The sequence below is a fragment of the Mycteria americana genome, chromosome 10 (assembly GCF_035582795.1).
Source record: "Mycteria americana isolate JAX WOST 10 ecotype Jacksonville Zoo and Gardens chromosome 10, USCA_MyAme_1.0, whole genome shotgun sequence".
NCBI lineage: Eukaryota > Metazoa > Chordata > Aves > Ciconiiformes > Ciconiidae > Mycteria > Mycteria americana.
The window spans coordinates 19,006,803-19,023,445 of NC_134374.1; the positions used below are offsets into that span (position 1 = coordinate 19,006,803).

Here is a 16,643-nt window from a genome sequence, read left to right on the forward strand (position 1 = left end):
TTACAAGGAAATCTGTTTTTAATGCACCTTTTAATGCCACAAACACCCGGTCCCCGTGCTGATAAGGCACATGGCACAGGCGGTACCAAAGGGCCTCCGGCACGGAGCCAGCAGGGACTCCATCCTGCACCCAGGCATGCCCTCCCCATGGCAAGGGGAGACAAGCGGCAGGTCCCAGGGAGAATTTTGCACAATACAGCTCAGCTGGGACCCGTCACCACTTCAGCTAGCATCAAAAACTAGTTATCCAGTACATCAGCCAAGCTCTCAGCAGACTGCTAACCAGGGCATGAACAGAATGACCCAAGGGATTGCTGTGAACTACTCACAGCTTGGGAGGGCCCATTAAATCCTTTCACAAAGTAGTTTTCATGTCCTGTAACCTTTGTTTTTAATGCTCACAGCGATGCAGGCTTTTGAACCTCAGTCCCTGGCCCGTAGCTTAGCAGGAGGGGGAGCCAGCCTCCCCACTAACCTTGGGACACATGCTAACCCTCACTGCCTTTTTTTTTTTTTAACACACATTTATTTTTGCAGTGTTCTTTGCTTCTTCTGCCATCGTGTGGCCAGTTAGAGGATAAGACCTGTCTTTGGTAGAACGTGCAATCGGCTTGCCGTGTCTTAAAACTGTTTTATGGATTTTCATAATATCCGGTGGAGTATAAAGTCAATGGAGATGTATTACTTCTCTTCAAGGTCCATCCCACCTCCTGACGAGTACTACAGATTTATCTTTAATGTTGTGATGGCTTGAAGTAGATCTTGTTAATCCAACTGTTTAGATTGACAGCCAATTTATTCTGAGGGCATGACCTCCCTGTTGACTTGCTGCTTGTGGAGCTCCTGCTCACACTGGGCAAGAGGATCAGGGAAAGGGCGCTCGCTGCTGACTTCCACCACAACTACCAGCTTTCAAAGCCATTTTTCCCCCCCCCCGAGAACCATCCCAGGGCCATCTCCATCTGGGAAAGCCTGAGTTCACGCTCAGGGCTGCTGCAGTCATGGCACTCTGCAGACTGGCAGGGCTCTGTCCTTGCCCATGGGTACATTGATGTGTGCCAGGAGCCCTTCCCTGCCTGCCTTGGGGGGATGCCAAGGAGGAGCTGGCAACACCATTTTTTTCCTCCTCTTCTCCTGAATGGGGCAGATCCTTCACTGATTTGGTGACAAACGTTGTTTCGTAAGAAACAAGAGCATTTTTGCCAGCAGATCCCAAGGCAGAATCCCGGTCTGCTCACACCCAAGACTTTCAAATCCACCCTGCAGTGATCTTTGCCTACCCTGCCAGCGTGGGGCTGACCAACGGGCACAGGACCAGGAGCTTGCTTTCTGAAAGCAGCCAAAGCCACCCAAACACTGTTATCTGCTGGAGTCCTACATATGGCCTTCAGCTGCTGACATCTCTGGGTACTTCTCATTGCCCCTCACCAGGGTGGGGTGTAGGCTTCATCCTCCCCTCATGCCCATCTGCCTGGAAAAAGCAGGTCTCGGCCAGGACGGGCCAGCGAGCACTCAGCATGCCGTCGAGGGTGTTACAAGGCGGGATTGCATCATACTCATGCATACACAGAGAAGGCAATAACTCTGTCTGCAGAGGGGTTTGCGCCTCAGCAATTCCCTCAGAGCCTGCGCATCCCGTCCCTCCCCGGATCACCGGGGCCTGACAAGCACCGGTGGAGAGCATCACGCAGTGCCAGTTTCCAAAGTCCTGCCTCACAGCCTGTGCCAAAAACATCTGCTTCCGACTTATGACTTCCTCTGGGAAGCCACAACCTGCAGCAGGGACCTCCCAGGGAGTGCTCTGGGCTCTCCCCAGCCTTCCTGGAAAAAGGAAGGAAGAGGCAAGTTCAGAGCCTGCACTAAGCACTACTGAGTTGACTCAGCAGCAGCATCCACGCTGCAGTGTCTGTCAAGCAGGGGGATTTGGACGTGCTTTTTTCCGCCCCAGGTACATTTTAAATCAATTTATCAATCCACCAGCAGCTTTCTTTGCTGGAGCAGGGCACGGGGTTCAGATGCTGGTAGCTGCAAGCCCGTGCAGCAGTTGTACCTTGCAACCTATGAACACAAGCCCAACAAAAAACGCAACAAAAGACCTACAAAATCACCCCCAAAACATCTTCCTACAGCTGCACTAGGCAGGGAAGGTGGGTTGTAAAGTCTAACACAGAGCACAGCTTGGGTAACAAGAAAGATTTACATCACAGGTCAGGGATACGGGCTAGGGTCTTGCTAAACCCAGCTGCACTGAAATATAAATGCAGTTTAATAAGGTGAAAGTTCTCACACAGACAAGGCCTGAGCTCTGGTTGCTGCAGAATAATTTAAAATGAAAACTTTGGGTTAATAAATTGGCTCGTGATCCCATATCCAGTGATATTCTGTGGCAAAAGCCCTTCTAATTAATACACTGATAGTCCTTCTCAAGAAGCACTTTCCACTTATAGTCTGAAATAACCTATTCAAATATGTAACAACTTACAGAGTGATAATTTATGAAAGAGAAAGACTACCAATTTTAGTTAACAGAATTTCCCTTTTTAAAAACAAGCTTTTTATAAGAGGGGAAAAAAAAACCGCAAGTATATTTAGTACATGATGTGACAAATCTATATACCTCAGATTCCAGCACATTCTCTTGTGCCCTGAGACAAATACATCCATTAAATAAATTTGATTACATCCTTCCTCCTCCTGCCAGCAATAATGTCTCCAACAAGGCTCATTTAACCTAGAAAGGGAAAGTTTTCATATTTTCTTAATTTCCAGTCCTCATTATCTTCTCTTTCCCTGCAAAGTCTTAATAGCCTCTTTCATAACAATCAAGAGAAGCTTGGGGAGTTACTCTCATATAATTAAGCCTTGTTTTTTCTAACAATTCTGCAGAATACATGACAGCAAACACTCCAGCTCTCATTTTTAATGCAATACAACAGAGGATCTACAACTGATAACAAAACCCTGAAAGAAACCCTGTGCATGGTTATTCATTATTCAATGTATACAGCCTCTGAGAGCCAGAGGAGGGTGAAAGCTGCCCGATATCACATGCCAGCATTTTTCAGCTCAATATTTTGAATAATCTCAAGGAAATGGGCTGTGCCCTAGTGTGCTTATAAAAAATAAAAGTATTATTTCCCAACACTTCCTTTTTCTGACTGAGCTAGGAAACTGCCTTAAGAGCATGCTGGCACCCAGCCCACCTGAATCAGAGGGCAGGAGCTGCAAGCATGAGAAAGCGTACACGGCAATCAACTTCTCAAGCTCACAAAAACATCCACTCCAGGCTTTTATCAACCCAAACACCCATTCCGAGGTTTAAAATCCACTAACCTTGCTCATATATATTTATTTAAGTATATACATACTGTACCCAGCTTTCAGCAAACAGTGTAACCTGAGAAAGAGCCCCACACCTTAGCACTGCCTGATTAGCACATTCGTGGTACCTCCAGCCCTATCCCAAGGGATGGCAAAGCCAGGGAGCAGAGGCACTCACCTCCCCACCAGCCACCGCTGCTGTGGGGCAAGACATTTTTTATTAATATTTTTACCTTTGGTCCAAGAACAGAGAGGGGAGAGCTGCATGCAAAAGACCTTCACCACCCCAAGTGCCAGGCTCTATCCCTAGGAAAGCCCTAGGCTTACCCTGGCTGGATATATATATACCCTACAGCACGTGATGGGATTTACAGGGAGGCTGGTGGGGAATGAGGAGCACCTGCAGGCACCTGGCAGGATGCGACCCATTGCATTTGCCTTGCAAAACATGCGTTAGCAAGGATGGCTCCACTTGCACTTAATTGCCTTTACAGCCCTAAATCAATGTTCGAATTCCAGTGTCTGGGATCCTTTCTCAGAAACTGCTTCCTGGCTCCTCCTTCTGTAGTTTGGGGTTAGTGAAGGAGTGGAGAAAGAACCATCAAGTTTTTCACACAATCACAAATCTCTGTCTCTTCATTAAATTGTTTTCCCTCGTCAGGCCTGGCTGCTGCTGGGTGGTACCACTCCATGGCTCCCCGATACGTGGAGCACCCCAGGACTGGGCTCACCTTCCCCGTCCTGCCCCTCGGAGCGTGGGGCATCCTTGCCGCAGGCGTGAGGAAGGCTGACTCCCAAAGGGTCTCTGCATCTGAAAGCTGGAAAGGATGGTGAGACCCACAATGCTTCACACTCCCCTGGAAAGGCTCATATAGGGGAAAAAATACACAATTGAGTTTTCATTAATAAAATACAACAGTGGAGGTATAGCAGGAGACATACCTGTGCATCTGTCCTGGTTTCTGCTGGTATAGAGTTAATTTTCTTCCTGGTAACTAATATAGTGCTGCGTTCTGGATTTAGGATGAGAATAATGGTGATAACACACTGATGGTTTAGTTGTTGCTAAGCGGTGTTTACACTGGTCAAGGACTTTTCAGCTCCCCATGCTCTGCCGGGCGCACAAGAAGCTGGGAGGGGGCACAGCCAAAACAGTTGATCCAAACTGGCCCAAGGGCTATTCCAGACCATATGGCATCATGCCCAGTATAGAAACTGGGGGGAGCTGGCCGGGGGGCAGTGACCGCTGCTCGGGGATGGGCTGGGCATCGGTCAGCGGGTGGTGAGCAATTGCATCACTTGTTTTTTTCCCCTGAGTTTTGTTCCTCTCTCTCTCTCTTGTTGTTTTCCCTTTCATTACAATTCATCATCATTTTTTTTTTTCTTTTTCCCAATTATTAAACTGTTCTTATCTCAACCCACGAGTTTTCTTACTTTTGCTCTCCCGATTCTCTCCCCCATCCCCCCGGGGGGAGGGTGAGCGAGCGGCTGGGTGGGGCTTGGTTGCCGACTGAAGCTAAACCACGCCAGCCCTTTTTGGTGCCCAGCGTGGGGCTCAAAGGGTTTGAGACAATAACAGATTAACCAGAATGTATTAAGGAATTTAGATCTGTTAATGGCTGCAGGTCACAATATTGATCATCTGTTCTCGATATTGGTTTGTCTGATCTGCACCACGCTCATTTTTTTGCTGTACGTGTCAAAGATCGGTGTTGGTTTTTGCAGTTTGCTGTGCTCTGCAGGGATTAGTGACGTTTTGCCTGGGAGATTTGTTGTTAAAACAGTGACCTTGGGTTTATTTTGGTATCTAAGTTTTATACTGAAGCCATTACTGTACTTCGGCTACCACCTCGTGGAGACAACTAGCAATTATACTTCTTCCTCTGAGAGGTTTTTTATGGGGGAAATACAGTATGGCACCTTCGCTACCTTCTTCCATGATGTTTCCTCCTTTGTTACAGTAGCTTTTCAGTATCTTGAACATCCTTGGGTAGTTAAGGTACTTCTATTGCTATTGCTTGGGAATATTGTTTCAGTTTGTCTAAAGTTAATAAGCACTTTAAGAATATCACCCAGAGATCTGCCCCAAGGCCAGATAGTTATGAGCGGCAGGGTGTGTGGGATAGCATGGGCAAACGCCTAGGACGGTGAGCACCTCCAATGTTTTGGAACTTCACCCCTGAACAAGTGCAGAATCCTGAAAAATTAGTAGAATATTTGGAAAAAAGTATGCTGTCACCCTGGCAATTCTAGGGAGACACAAATCACTGCCATGTGCTGGGGCCTGGCCCATGCCTACCGAGCCCTGTTCAACACTATTCAGAGCCCTCAAGGGATGAGAAGGTCTCTGGCTCTGGTGACAAAATGCCAGGCGCGGCAGCTACCCCAGCCCCAGCGACAGATAATGTGGTTGAACCAGGGAACCAACCTGTGTTGGTATCAGTCACCCCTATACACAAGAAGAAATCTTGGAAGTGAAAGTCAGCTTGTTTGAAAGGGAAGGGAAGATGAAAAAGCAGGGCCATCACAAGGAGAGGAAGAGGAAGAACTCATGGACGAGACGGAAACCACCCGATCCCTATCCCTGAGTGAGCTGCGAGATATGCGAAAAGATTTCAGCCGTCATCCAGGCGAGCACGTTGGCTGTTGTCACCTGGCTGCTCCGACGCTGGGATAGCGGGGCCAGCAGCCTGGAATTAGAGGGTAAGGAAGCCAAACAGCTGGGATCCCTTTCTAGGGAAGGGGGCATTGACAAAGCGATTGGAAAAGGGGCACAAGCCCTCAGCCTCTGGAGGTGGCTCCCGTCAGCTATGAAGGAAAGATATCCCTTCAGGGAAGATGTTATATATCGCCCAGGCAAATGGACCACCATGGAGAGAGGTATGCCGTACCTGAGGGAATTAGCTGTGCTGGAGGTGATTTATGGTGACCTGGACAACGAGCAGCTACCCAAAGATCCAGATGAAGTCCGGTGCACGCGACCCATGTGGCGGAAGTTGGTATGGAGCACACCAGCATCGTATGCCAACTCAATGCCAATACTGACCTGGAAAGATGGAGAGGGTCTAACAGTGGATGAAGCGGCTAGCCAGCTCCGGGAATACGAAGAAAGTATCTCCTCCTCCCTCGTCTCGGCTGTGGAGAAACTGTCCTGGAGGTCCAGCAACTCAAAGAGAATAGGTCCTACTTTCTACCTGTACAGACCAGTATCTCAGCTATTAGGAGTCAGCGTTCCTCTGCTCAAGAGAGAGGATATAGAGGGCACACACCACAGGGCACCCTGTGGTTTTACCTGCGTGACCACGGAGAGGACATGAGAAAGTGGGATGGAAAACCTACCTTGACCCTAGAGGCATGGGTATGTGAGTTGCAAGGAAAAACAATTACCAAAGGGGGTTCTTCCAGGAAAATTGCTGCTCCAGTTTCCAGTGAGCAGTTCCCCAGACAGAGCAGAAGCACCGATCTTACTCCTGATTTTAATGAAAGAGCTCCTGACTCATATGTACTAGAAGTGGGTAACGAATACTATGAGCAGGACTAGAGGGGCCCTGCCTCCAGCCAGGTGGAGGAAAGGGACAACCGGGTTTACTGGACTGTGTGGATTCGATGGCCTGGCACATCAGACCCACAGGAGTATAAGGCTCTAGTGGACACCGGTGCACAGTGTACCCTGACGCCATCAAGCTATGTAGGGGCAGAACCCATCTGTATTTCTGGAGTGACAGGGGGATCCCAACAGCTGACTGTATTGGAGGCCGAAGTGAGCCTAACTGGGAATGAGTGGCAAAAGCACCCCATGGTGACTGGCCAGAGTCTCCGTGCATCCTTGGCACAGACTACCTCAGGAGAGGGTATTTCAAGGACCCAGAAGGGTACCGGTGGGCTTTTGGTGTAGCTGCCTTGGAGACGGAGGAGATTAAACAGCTGTCCACCTTGCCCGGTCTCTCGGAGGACCCTTCTGTTGTGGGGTTGCTGAGGGTCAAAGACCAACAGGTGCCGACTGCTACCACAACGGTGCACCAGCAGCAATGTCGCACCAACCGAGACTCCCTGATTCCCATCCATGAGCTGATTCGTCGACTGGAGAGCCAAGGAGTGATCAGCGAGACTCACTCACCCTTCAATAGTCCCATATGGCCAGTGCGAAAGCCTAATGGAGAGTGGAGACTGACAGTAGACTACCGTGGCCTGAGCAACGTCACGCCGCTGCTGAGTGCTGCCGTGCCGGACATGCTGGAACTTCAATACGAACTGGAGTCAAAAGCAGCCAAATGGTATGCCGCGATTGATATCGCTAACGCGTTCTTCTCAATCCCTTTGCAGCAGAGTGCAGGCCGCAGTTTGCTTTCACTTGGAGGGGCGTTCAGTACACCTGGAATCGATTGCCCCAGGGGTGGAAACACAGCCCTACCATTTGCCACGGACTGATCCAGACGGCACTGGAACAGGGTGAAGCTCCAGAACATCTGCAATACATTGATGACATCATCGTGTGGGGCAATACAGCAGAAGAAGTTTTTGAGAAAGGGAAGAAAATAGTTCAAATCCTCCTGAAAGCCGGTTTTGCCATAAAACAAAGCAAGGTCAAGGGACCTGCACAGGAGATGCAGTTTTTAGGAAGAAAATGGCAAGATGGACATCGTGAGATCCCAATGGATGTGATTAACAAAATAACAGCCATGTCTCCACCAACCAGCAAAAAGGACACACAAGCTTTCTTAGGCATTGTGGGTTTTTGGAGAATGCATATTCCAAATTACAGTCTGATTGTAAGCCCTCTCTATCAAGTGACCCAGAAGAAGAACGATTTCAAATGGGACCCTGAGCAACGATGGTTAAGGAACGAACACCAGCTGGCTGTGGGGGGACCTCCTGCCCTGCCACACTTGTGGGACAAGTCAAAGGCTCTCAGGGGAGCTCTGAGAGTCAACGTCACCTTCCCCATCCTCTCCTGGGGGTAAAGAGGAGCAAGGCGGGGTTAAAAAATAAAGCGTAATTGCTGGCTAAGCCCAGCCAGCGGGCAGAAAGCAAAGCGTAAAGAAGTGGGAGAAAGCACAGCAGGGCCGTGGGTGCAGCCAGAGGGGCTGGCAGCCTCCCCACATGGTCCCGTCTGCCAGGCTCTCCTCCAGGTCTTTCCGCTGCCTGGAAAGCTTGGTGATGTGCTGTACACGGGAGGGCTCGGCAGCTTTTTTAGCACTGACCAAGCAATGCTCTTCCCACTCCTCTTCTCAAAAGAGCAGTACTCTCTCTCCTAGCCTCCAAATTTCAGCCCACGCAGTTAAATTTTGATAGCGATAACAGGAAAATACCTGATTGTGCAAAACAATGTCGGTATGAGGAGGTTGGACCAGCCGTGCCCTAGTGTAGGTGTATGCCCACAGGCACTTGCTGAAACATCTCTTCATCTCGTCCTGGCACCATACAAACCATCACTAGCTTTTGCAAAGCTCAGACAAGCGCAGCCTCCCTCTATCCTTCAGGCTTACAAGGACACACGCCATGGAGAGAGCTGCTGGTGGCCATGCCAGCAGCCACAGGTTCCCCGAACGAGCACCATGGAGGGGAAGCGGGCTGCAGACGTGCAAAACTCACACATGCTTCTGCGTCACCAGTTTGCAACAAATGCAGCCGCAGCCCAGGCTGAGGCACCACAAAAACGCTCGTGGAAGCAGAAACCAGGTTTTGCCTAACCCAACCCTCCTGAGACAACTCCTCTGGAAACCTGAAAAGAAGGATGTGCTAGATAATATAAAAATGCTTAAATGCAAAGCACGGTTGTATCACCCAGCTGGCTCCAGTCCTCCCTGCAGACAATGCTATTGATACCATTTACTTTCCGTATCAGCAGACAGAAGATGGGTCTCCCTGGGGCAGTTGCTGTTGCATCGCTTTGTGCTTCTCGGCACATTTGGAGCTCCAGCACTTCCTAACAAACCCAAGATTCATGGGAGGGTGCCACTCACCACTGCCTCATTTTTGGGTACGTCTCCTCAAGGCAAGCACTGCTGCTGGGCACCATGCCTGGCCTCGGTGCACCCGCCAGCTGATCGGACACGCCAGGACCAGCCTGGGCAGCGCGGCACCTTGCCCCGCTGTCAGCGGGCAGTGCCACCGAGGATCACACCTCCCAGAGACCTCCTCCCCTTGCTGGTTATTCAGCTATCGGGCTGTAAGATGAGTAGCAGGAGGAGTATGATGGAAAAAGGAGCCCTGCCCACCCTGCCTGCCCCAAGCATGCACCCCCTGCTACAGCCGCTGCTTTTCTGAGATGTTTCTGGCTTTGAGATAGTCCATTTTTTAACACGGAGTTGTTGCTGCTCACCTTCTAAAGAAGATAAAAGTCATATTCCTAGTCGGTGCAGACCAGGATTGTCTCCTGGTTGTAGTAGGGATTAGCTTCTCTACAGCCATGGAAACACCAGGATAAGGGGGTTTGATTTTGAAATATACTTGAACTGCCTGTCTGCACCACTCACTTGAGATCATTATGTTAGGAGAAAGTGCGTTAGATCAACCTAACCGGTTTCTTACAGCTGCCTCCCAGGGAAAGTTTCATTCAGCTGCCCAGCAGCACCAGCCGGGCCAGTTCTGCCTTTGGACTTGTCTTGCTGGCCGCCTTCTCCAGCTTCGGGTGTGACACGGGGCACGCTGTGTCCCCGCGTGGCTGCCGGTGCCCGTGCCGAGGAGCCGCACCGCCAGGAGCACCAGAGGGAGCTGGCTGCCGGCCGGCCCTGACGGACGCTCCCAAACCCGCTCAGCTCCCGCTCCCCACACAGCTCTATTTCAGAGCCATGGTGAGCGAGGCTCAGCCCCAGCACAGCCATGGGCTGGTTTGGGGTGCCGGCTGTTTGGGAGAGCTTGGCCTCCTCCCAGGCCTTGTGGGTGTGCGAGAAGTGGCCGTTAGAGGGGACAACCTCCTCAGCGTTCCTTTAGAGGTGAGAAACTTTTAATGTTTCCCTCCCCGTGGCCCCATAGACATCCGTGACCCCGGCAGAAGGAGCCTGGCTGGCAGCCCGGACTGGCCCCCGCAGGGGCACGCACGCCCCGACCCACCCCAGGAGAAGGGGCTCCACTGCAGGCATGGTCCCCGCTTTGTCCTCCCCCTTCACTGGCATCACAGGGATCTCCACCAGGCAGAGACAAGGGTTTACTAAAAGTGCTGTATTTACAGGCCAGTATTAATTTGTGCTCTTGCTATTTACAATTTATTTACAATTAAGCCCTATAGTCACGGACAGTTGACTCTGGCAGAGTTAGAACTTTACAGAGACCGGCAAGGCAGAATAGCCAGAGTTTCTCTTCTTTTCCCTTTTCAGCCCTGCCGAGGGATGGGCTTTAGTGATTTTTCTTCCCCTGGACCACAAAGGCATTGCCTGTTAATCAGTAATCATAGGAGCAGAGGTGACTCACACTCTGCTGCTGAGCACAGTTCAAGTCCTAACGCTGTTGCGGCCGTGAAGGGAAAACTGCTGCACTCCTGACTACATGTCAAGTGTTTCCAGGGCTGACTGTTGGTTTCCCTGCACGTGCACCCAGCCGGTGCCGGGCAGCACGAGCCTTCCGGCACAGCCCAGTCTCCGCGACAGCGCGGCTCTGCCAGACACAGTGTGTGTCGCAGACGGGTTGTGTTGGGATGCGGATGCTGCTCCTTCTCCCATCTCAGAGCTGAGCTGAGCAGAGATCAGGGACCACCTGGGGCTGCAGGGTGCCAGGCTGTCAGTGACACAGGAGGATTTTGCGTCACCTGCAGGGCACCACTGTCCCTCCTGGGAGGACGGCAGGAGCAGGAGGAATGACCCTGGGGAAGGAGCCTCCAGCAGCCTCCACCACCAGCTGCCACTGAACTAAGCCTTCACGGATGGGCTGCAAGGATGCACAGACAACACGGGCATCACCCTCCTCCACCGTGCAAGGGGGCTCCTGGCAGCCCTGCCAGATGTGGCTGGGGCCAGGCGAAGCTCTTCCGCAGACCATCCGTGACTGCCCTCCCACCTTCACCAGCAGGAAGTTAGACTTGTCCAGGCAGCAGCCAGGGACTGAATGAGGGGCCGAGTCAGCCCCTGACCTGTGAAGATGGCTTTGCCTGGGCATAGGTTGATCCAAGAGACAGGCTTTTCCCCTGGGATACTTGCTCCAATCTTCCTCTCTTCCACAGACTTGGTCGGGTTCAGACCGAGTCTTCCACAGAATACTAACACGGGGTCGGCAAGTGGCCGGCTGTTCCCTTTTCAGACCGGTCTGCAGCCCGGCTGCCAGAGAGGCGTCTTACAAAAGGACTTTGGCTCGCTCCTGCAGATCCCTGGTTTTCAAGCCATGCAGTGGACAACGATGCTGTTCACGCCCCAGGACCCGTTGCCCAGGACTGCCAGCCCTGGCCAAGAACCCCAGAAGCCCTGCACGAGCATGGGTCCCGCTGCCACTGCAGTCTGGGGTCCCCTGGGACCACACATCCCCTGGGACGTGCCTTCCTGCTCAGGGGACGATGGCAGACTGCTGCTTCCTCTGCTCCTGCCTCATCTTCAGAGCCAGCATCGCCCGGCGGTACAAGTCTGGGGAGGAAGGGAAGCGGTCAGGCACTAACACAGGAGCTAAGCTCTGGGGTCCAGCCTGGCAGCCTGCGTTGAGCGAGGGCTGCAAGGACACCCCAGGCTCCAGCACAGTGCACTCGCGTGGCCTCCCCGCATCCCACCCAAAGGCAGAGGCAGCAGCAACTGCCTCCCCAACAGCCCCCACCTTGCCCTGCAGCAGCACTTATGCCCGTGCTGTGCCCCCGCACCAAGCACTACATGGGCAAGGGCTCCTGCACAGCTCATGCCCCGCTGCCAGCAGGCCAGACCCCCAATGCTTTTCAGCAAAATCTGTCCTGGGAAATACCAACCAAAAGTGCTCGAGACTTCCTCACGCTGCTGCTCCACAGCAGGTTCCTGTGACTTGATTTTATTCTTGATTTTCTTTTTCTTCTTCTTTTTCATGCCCTGCGCTAGATGGAGAAATACAAAATTTCAGGCACCACATCTGGGCAAGGGTGTATTTGCCACCGAGAGGACTGCTGCTGGCAGATCTGCAGTCCTCCATCACCGCCGTGCATCAGCCCCTGCGGAGATGCTCAGACACGTCTCTTCTCTTCCTCGCTCAGCCTCCCATGGCCCCGCTCAGCTGATCTGCGAGCAGAGCTAACGGAGATGGTGGGGATCAGTGACTTGGCATACCGCCATGTTGCCGGGTCCCAAAACCACCCCCTAAGGTGTCACTCGGGTTCCTGGTGCCAGCGGTGCCAGCAGCCCCCCGCAGCCCCCGCTCACCTGGGTGGGGGGTGGCCGTCCCGGTGGGCGCAGGCTCCTCCTGCCCCACCCTGTTGGGAGGCAGCAGCCCCCCGGCAGCCCCGGCTCGGCCGTCACCCACTCCTCCGGCTCCCTCCGGCTCCTCGGCTGGGCTTGGCTGCCCCGAGCCCTTCTTCCTCACCTTCACCTTCCTCTTCCTCCTCCCGGGGCCCTTCGCGCTCTCCTCCTGGGCAGGGTAAGGGGGATGAGGGGAAGGTGGCAGGAGCCCCCTTCCACCCCGTCCCGGGGTACTCACTCACCAGGGGGAGGAGGCGGCGGATGGGCCGCAGCGGCCGGTACTCCCCCGTCTTCCCCGCGCCGCCTCGGGCATCCTCGGCGGGGGGCGGCGGGGCCCTGGCGGGGCGAGAGCGCGGCAGGGGATGGAGGGGAGGAGCGGAGCGGAGCGGCGGAGTGACGGGGACAGGCGCAGAGGGAGCCCCGCACCCACCTGCGGGCGGCCGGCCGGCCGCGGGCTGCCCTGGGGCCGGGCGCGGGCGGCGGAGCGGCGGCGGGCGGCGGTGCCGGGGCGGCGGGGGCGGCGCGGAGGAGCCAGCGCAGCCCCTGCAGGGCGGGCCGGGCCGGGCCGGCGGCGGGGCCGCGCCGGGCGGCGCAGGGCTCCTGCGGGCGGAGCGGCGGGGTCAGCCCCGGCGGGGCGCGGGGCGCGGGGCGCGGGGCGCGGGGAGCGGGGCGGCCCGCACTCCACTCACGATGCGGCAGGGCGAGCGGTTCTCGTTGACCAGCCGCTCCAGGGACAGGCGCTCGATCAGCTCGCAGGGCAGCAGGGCGGCCGGCGCGTCTTGCTTGTTGGCCAGCCTGGGGCGCGGGGAGAGCGGAGCGCGGCCGTCACCCCGGCCTCCGGGCGCCTCGCCGGAGCGCCACGACGGCGGGGGAGGCTGCGTGCTTTCGCCCGGTTTGGCTGCGATTAGGCGAAGCGGTGCCCCGGTGCCCCCTCCCCAGCTCCTCTCCAGGGGTGCTCCCAGCTCCCCAGCACCGCTGGGTCCCCTTGTCCCAGCACCCCCCCGACAGCCCCCTGGGCACCACATCTCCGCAGCAGCCCGGCCACGCTCCCCACAACCTCAGCAACAGGTTCCCACTCCCTCCCCACCCCAACCCCTACAGGTCACATCCCGAGGACTCGGCCTTACAGTAAGATGGGCTTCCCGGAGACGTCGGGATGGCTCAGGACGCGGCTCAGGACCTTGCGGGCCTCCTCCATCCGCGCCAGGTCACTGGAGTCCAGGACGAAGAGGAGCCCGTGGGCCGCGCCGTAGTGGCTGCGCCAGGCGCTGCGGGAGCGCTGGCCCCCGGGCAGATCCACCAGTGTCACCTCGAACCTGTCCACCCGCAGGCGGGTCTGGCCGGGCTGCGCCACGGGCAGCACCTCGCTGGCCAGCGCTGCATGCGGGGAGAGGGCAGAGAGCTGGTGCAGCGAGCCCGGCAGCATCCCTGCGGCGTGTGCCTCCTCTTCCCCCAGCCGCATCCCCGCTCCCAGGGCTGCCCAGGGCACAGCACAAACCCCGCACGCTTCCCCCCGCCCAGCAGCTGTATTTCAAGGGCTTTGGTCCTTCAAGACTCAGGCACTTGGTTGCAAAGGACTGTAAAGCCGCTGCCTCCAGCCAACGCCAGCTCCAGGGCCATGCTGCTCCTCACCTCTCTCTATGTCCAGGATGACGGAGGTTTTCCCCGCATTGTCCAGCCCCACAACGAGGAGCGTCACCTTTCTGGGGAGTGACAACAGCGGGTGAGCATCCCATGAAAGGGCTGTGCTCCCTGGGGAGCAGTGACCACTGCTGGCCCCGGGGCTCCCAGGCAAGGGACCCTGCGCATGGCAGCCATGCTTTGGCAGGAGAGGGGCAGGAGGGTGACACAGGCTTTGGCTGAGCTGGGGGCGAGGGCAGGGAAGATCCCCAGTGCCCAGGAGAGGGTGAGGGCAGGCACAGGCGCCTGGGGCCACCCTGGCACCGTGGGGCAGCCGCACTGCGGAGCCTTTAATGCACTTCCTATGGCAATGATTTCTTTTCAGATCATATAGGATTAAGCAATGATATGCCCAGGCCAAAATGATTGTTACGGAGTTAATGATTGCTCTTGGTGGCCTTCCGCATCAGTGAGTTATGGGTATACATGGCAAGGGAGAGGTAGCAAGGGCATTTTATGAGCTTCTGCCTGGACTCAGGAGGTTTTTCCTGTTGCTAAACAGTCCTATTTGGTCTCCAGTGACGTGCTCCACCGGAGCTACACACAGAGAACGTTTTCCCTGTGGTTGACAAGCCACAGTAGTCATTCGCAGTGTCATTTTCTTAAACATACAGGCCAGGCTGCGTGGGTGGCACGGCTCCACCTCCAGCATTACAGCAACATGTCCTCGTTGGTGGGAGAGGACCGTAAACCCGCTCACTGCCTGCAGTGTCTGCCCGGGCTGGTGCAGCGCCGTCCCCAGGGACTTAACCCGGGTCTCCTGACGCATGCAAACACAGCAGGTGTTTCAGTTCGTCCTCCCCAGCTTTCTTGGGGAACCGTTGACTTTGCACAGGGGGAATCCTGCTGGGAGTGTTCCCCACCTGCGCACCCCTGCCCGCCCAGCTCCCCTCCCTGCCCAGCTCCTGCCTGCCGGAGGGGCAGTGAGGGCATGGTGTGCCTTGCTCCACGGTTTGGGGATGGTTCCTGCAATAGGCACCGCTGTAACAGTGCCACTGCACCGCTGCCCTCACTGATAAACGTGCAGGTAAATGTTGTGCCCCCCGGGGAGCCCCGAGGAGCAGGCACGGGGACCTACCTGATGGGCTCCTGTATGGCCTGCAGCCATGACCAGCAGTGGGAGAAGAGGTGGAACATGCTCGGCAGCCCCGCGTGGAGGGATGGCCTCTCTTCAGCACCTACAAAGCAAGCAGCCAGGCGTGCCTCCGTGCTTCCTCCTCCGGCCCATGCCTGCTCCCCATGGCAGGGAGCATCTCAGCCTGGAGTGCCCCATCCCATGGCCCAGCACTGCTGCCTCCAGCCTGGTGCACACAAGCCAAGCCAAGCCAAGCCAGGGGAGAAAAGCCAGCCCCCTGGGCAATACCCCACAGGCACGGACCCCCTGGCCGGACCCTGCCCTGGCAGCCCCTTCTTGCATCACAGGAGCACCAGCCAGGCTCTCACCCGCTCGTCCCCACCGCGTGGCCCCTGCTCGCATCCCCTTTGCATAGCAGCTGCTTAAATCTAATCTGGATTTAAATTACTTACTCCTCACAGCCTCCTTAATCCTGGTGGGTCAGCCTGGGCCGGTGGCTGCTGGGACATGGAGTGCCATGGGGCTGCCCACTGCACCAGGCAGCACTGCATTACCCACACAGTGCTGGGCAGCCTCACACCTCCATCGCTGGCTTAAGTGGCTTGTGGTGGGAACATCGCCTGAACAGCCCACGTGGGGCTTCCAGCTGAATTAGTGTCTCCTCTAACGAACGGCGTCCCTGGCTCCTCGCTGCCTAATCCCTGCGCGGATGTTTCTCCACAGTCCCTGCAAGGAGCAGCCCCTGCACGGTGCGCGTGGCTCTGCTGCCTGCCCAGGGGTCCCCTCTGTGCCAGACTGGGGGACATCACCACTCACTGCTGGTATTTTATGCCTGAACGAGGCACCCCCTGAGCAGCAGCAGGTCCTGTGCCGCTCAGAACAGAAATACCAACCAGTCCCAGCAGGCGCCTGGCTGGGAGCAGGGAAGCGGTGGGGGCCCTGGGACAGCAGGGCAGGGATCGGAGCCAAAAAAGCCCCAAATCCTTGATCTGCAACGCCAAAGCTCTTATCTTGCTCCTCAGGTTTCCTGCTGCTTCCCACAGCCGGGGCTGCCCTCCCTGGCACGCTGCCGCTGTTGTGTGCGGAGAAGAGGCCGCATGGGGATGTCTGAGCCGCCGGCGCTTTGGGTGGGGAGAGCGGGGTCCAGAGGGATGAGGACATGAGACCCACCAAAAGCCATGCTGGGGAGCAAACAGGGATCCTGCTGGCTCACATTGGTCCATGCTAAA

At 55.5% G+C, this 16,643-nt stretch overlaps 1 protein-coding gene across 1 annotated transcript; it reads right to left on the minus strand.

Annotated features, from left to right (window-relative positions):
- Positions 1-10,485: 10,485 nt before the first annotated feature.
- ARL13A (ARF like GTPase 13A) lies at positions 10,486-16,575 on the minus strand. The gene is made up of 11 exons (XM_075512893.1): positions 16,308-16,575; positions 15,418-15,517; positions 15,105-15,248; positions 14,292-14,362; positions 13,787-14,036; positions 13,349-13,454; positions 13,243-13,259; positions 12,902-13,202; positions 12,624-12,828; positions 12,200-12,301; positions 10,486-11,870 (listed from the first exon to the last, which is right to left on the minus strand). The coding sequence occupies exons 1-11, from the start codon at positions 16,573-16,575 to the stop codon at positions 11,794-11,796; spliced, it is 1,641 nt and encodes a 546-aa protein (XP_075369008.1). The 3' UTR covers positions 10,486-11,793.
- Positions 16,576-16,643: the final 68 nt, after the last annotated feature.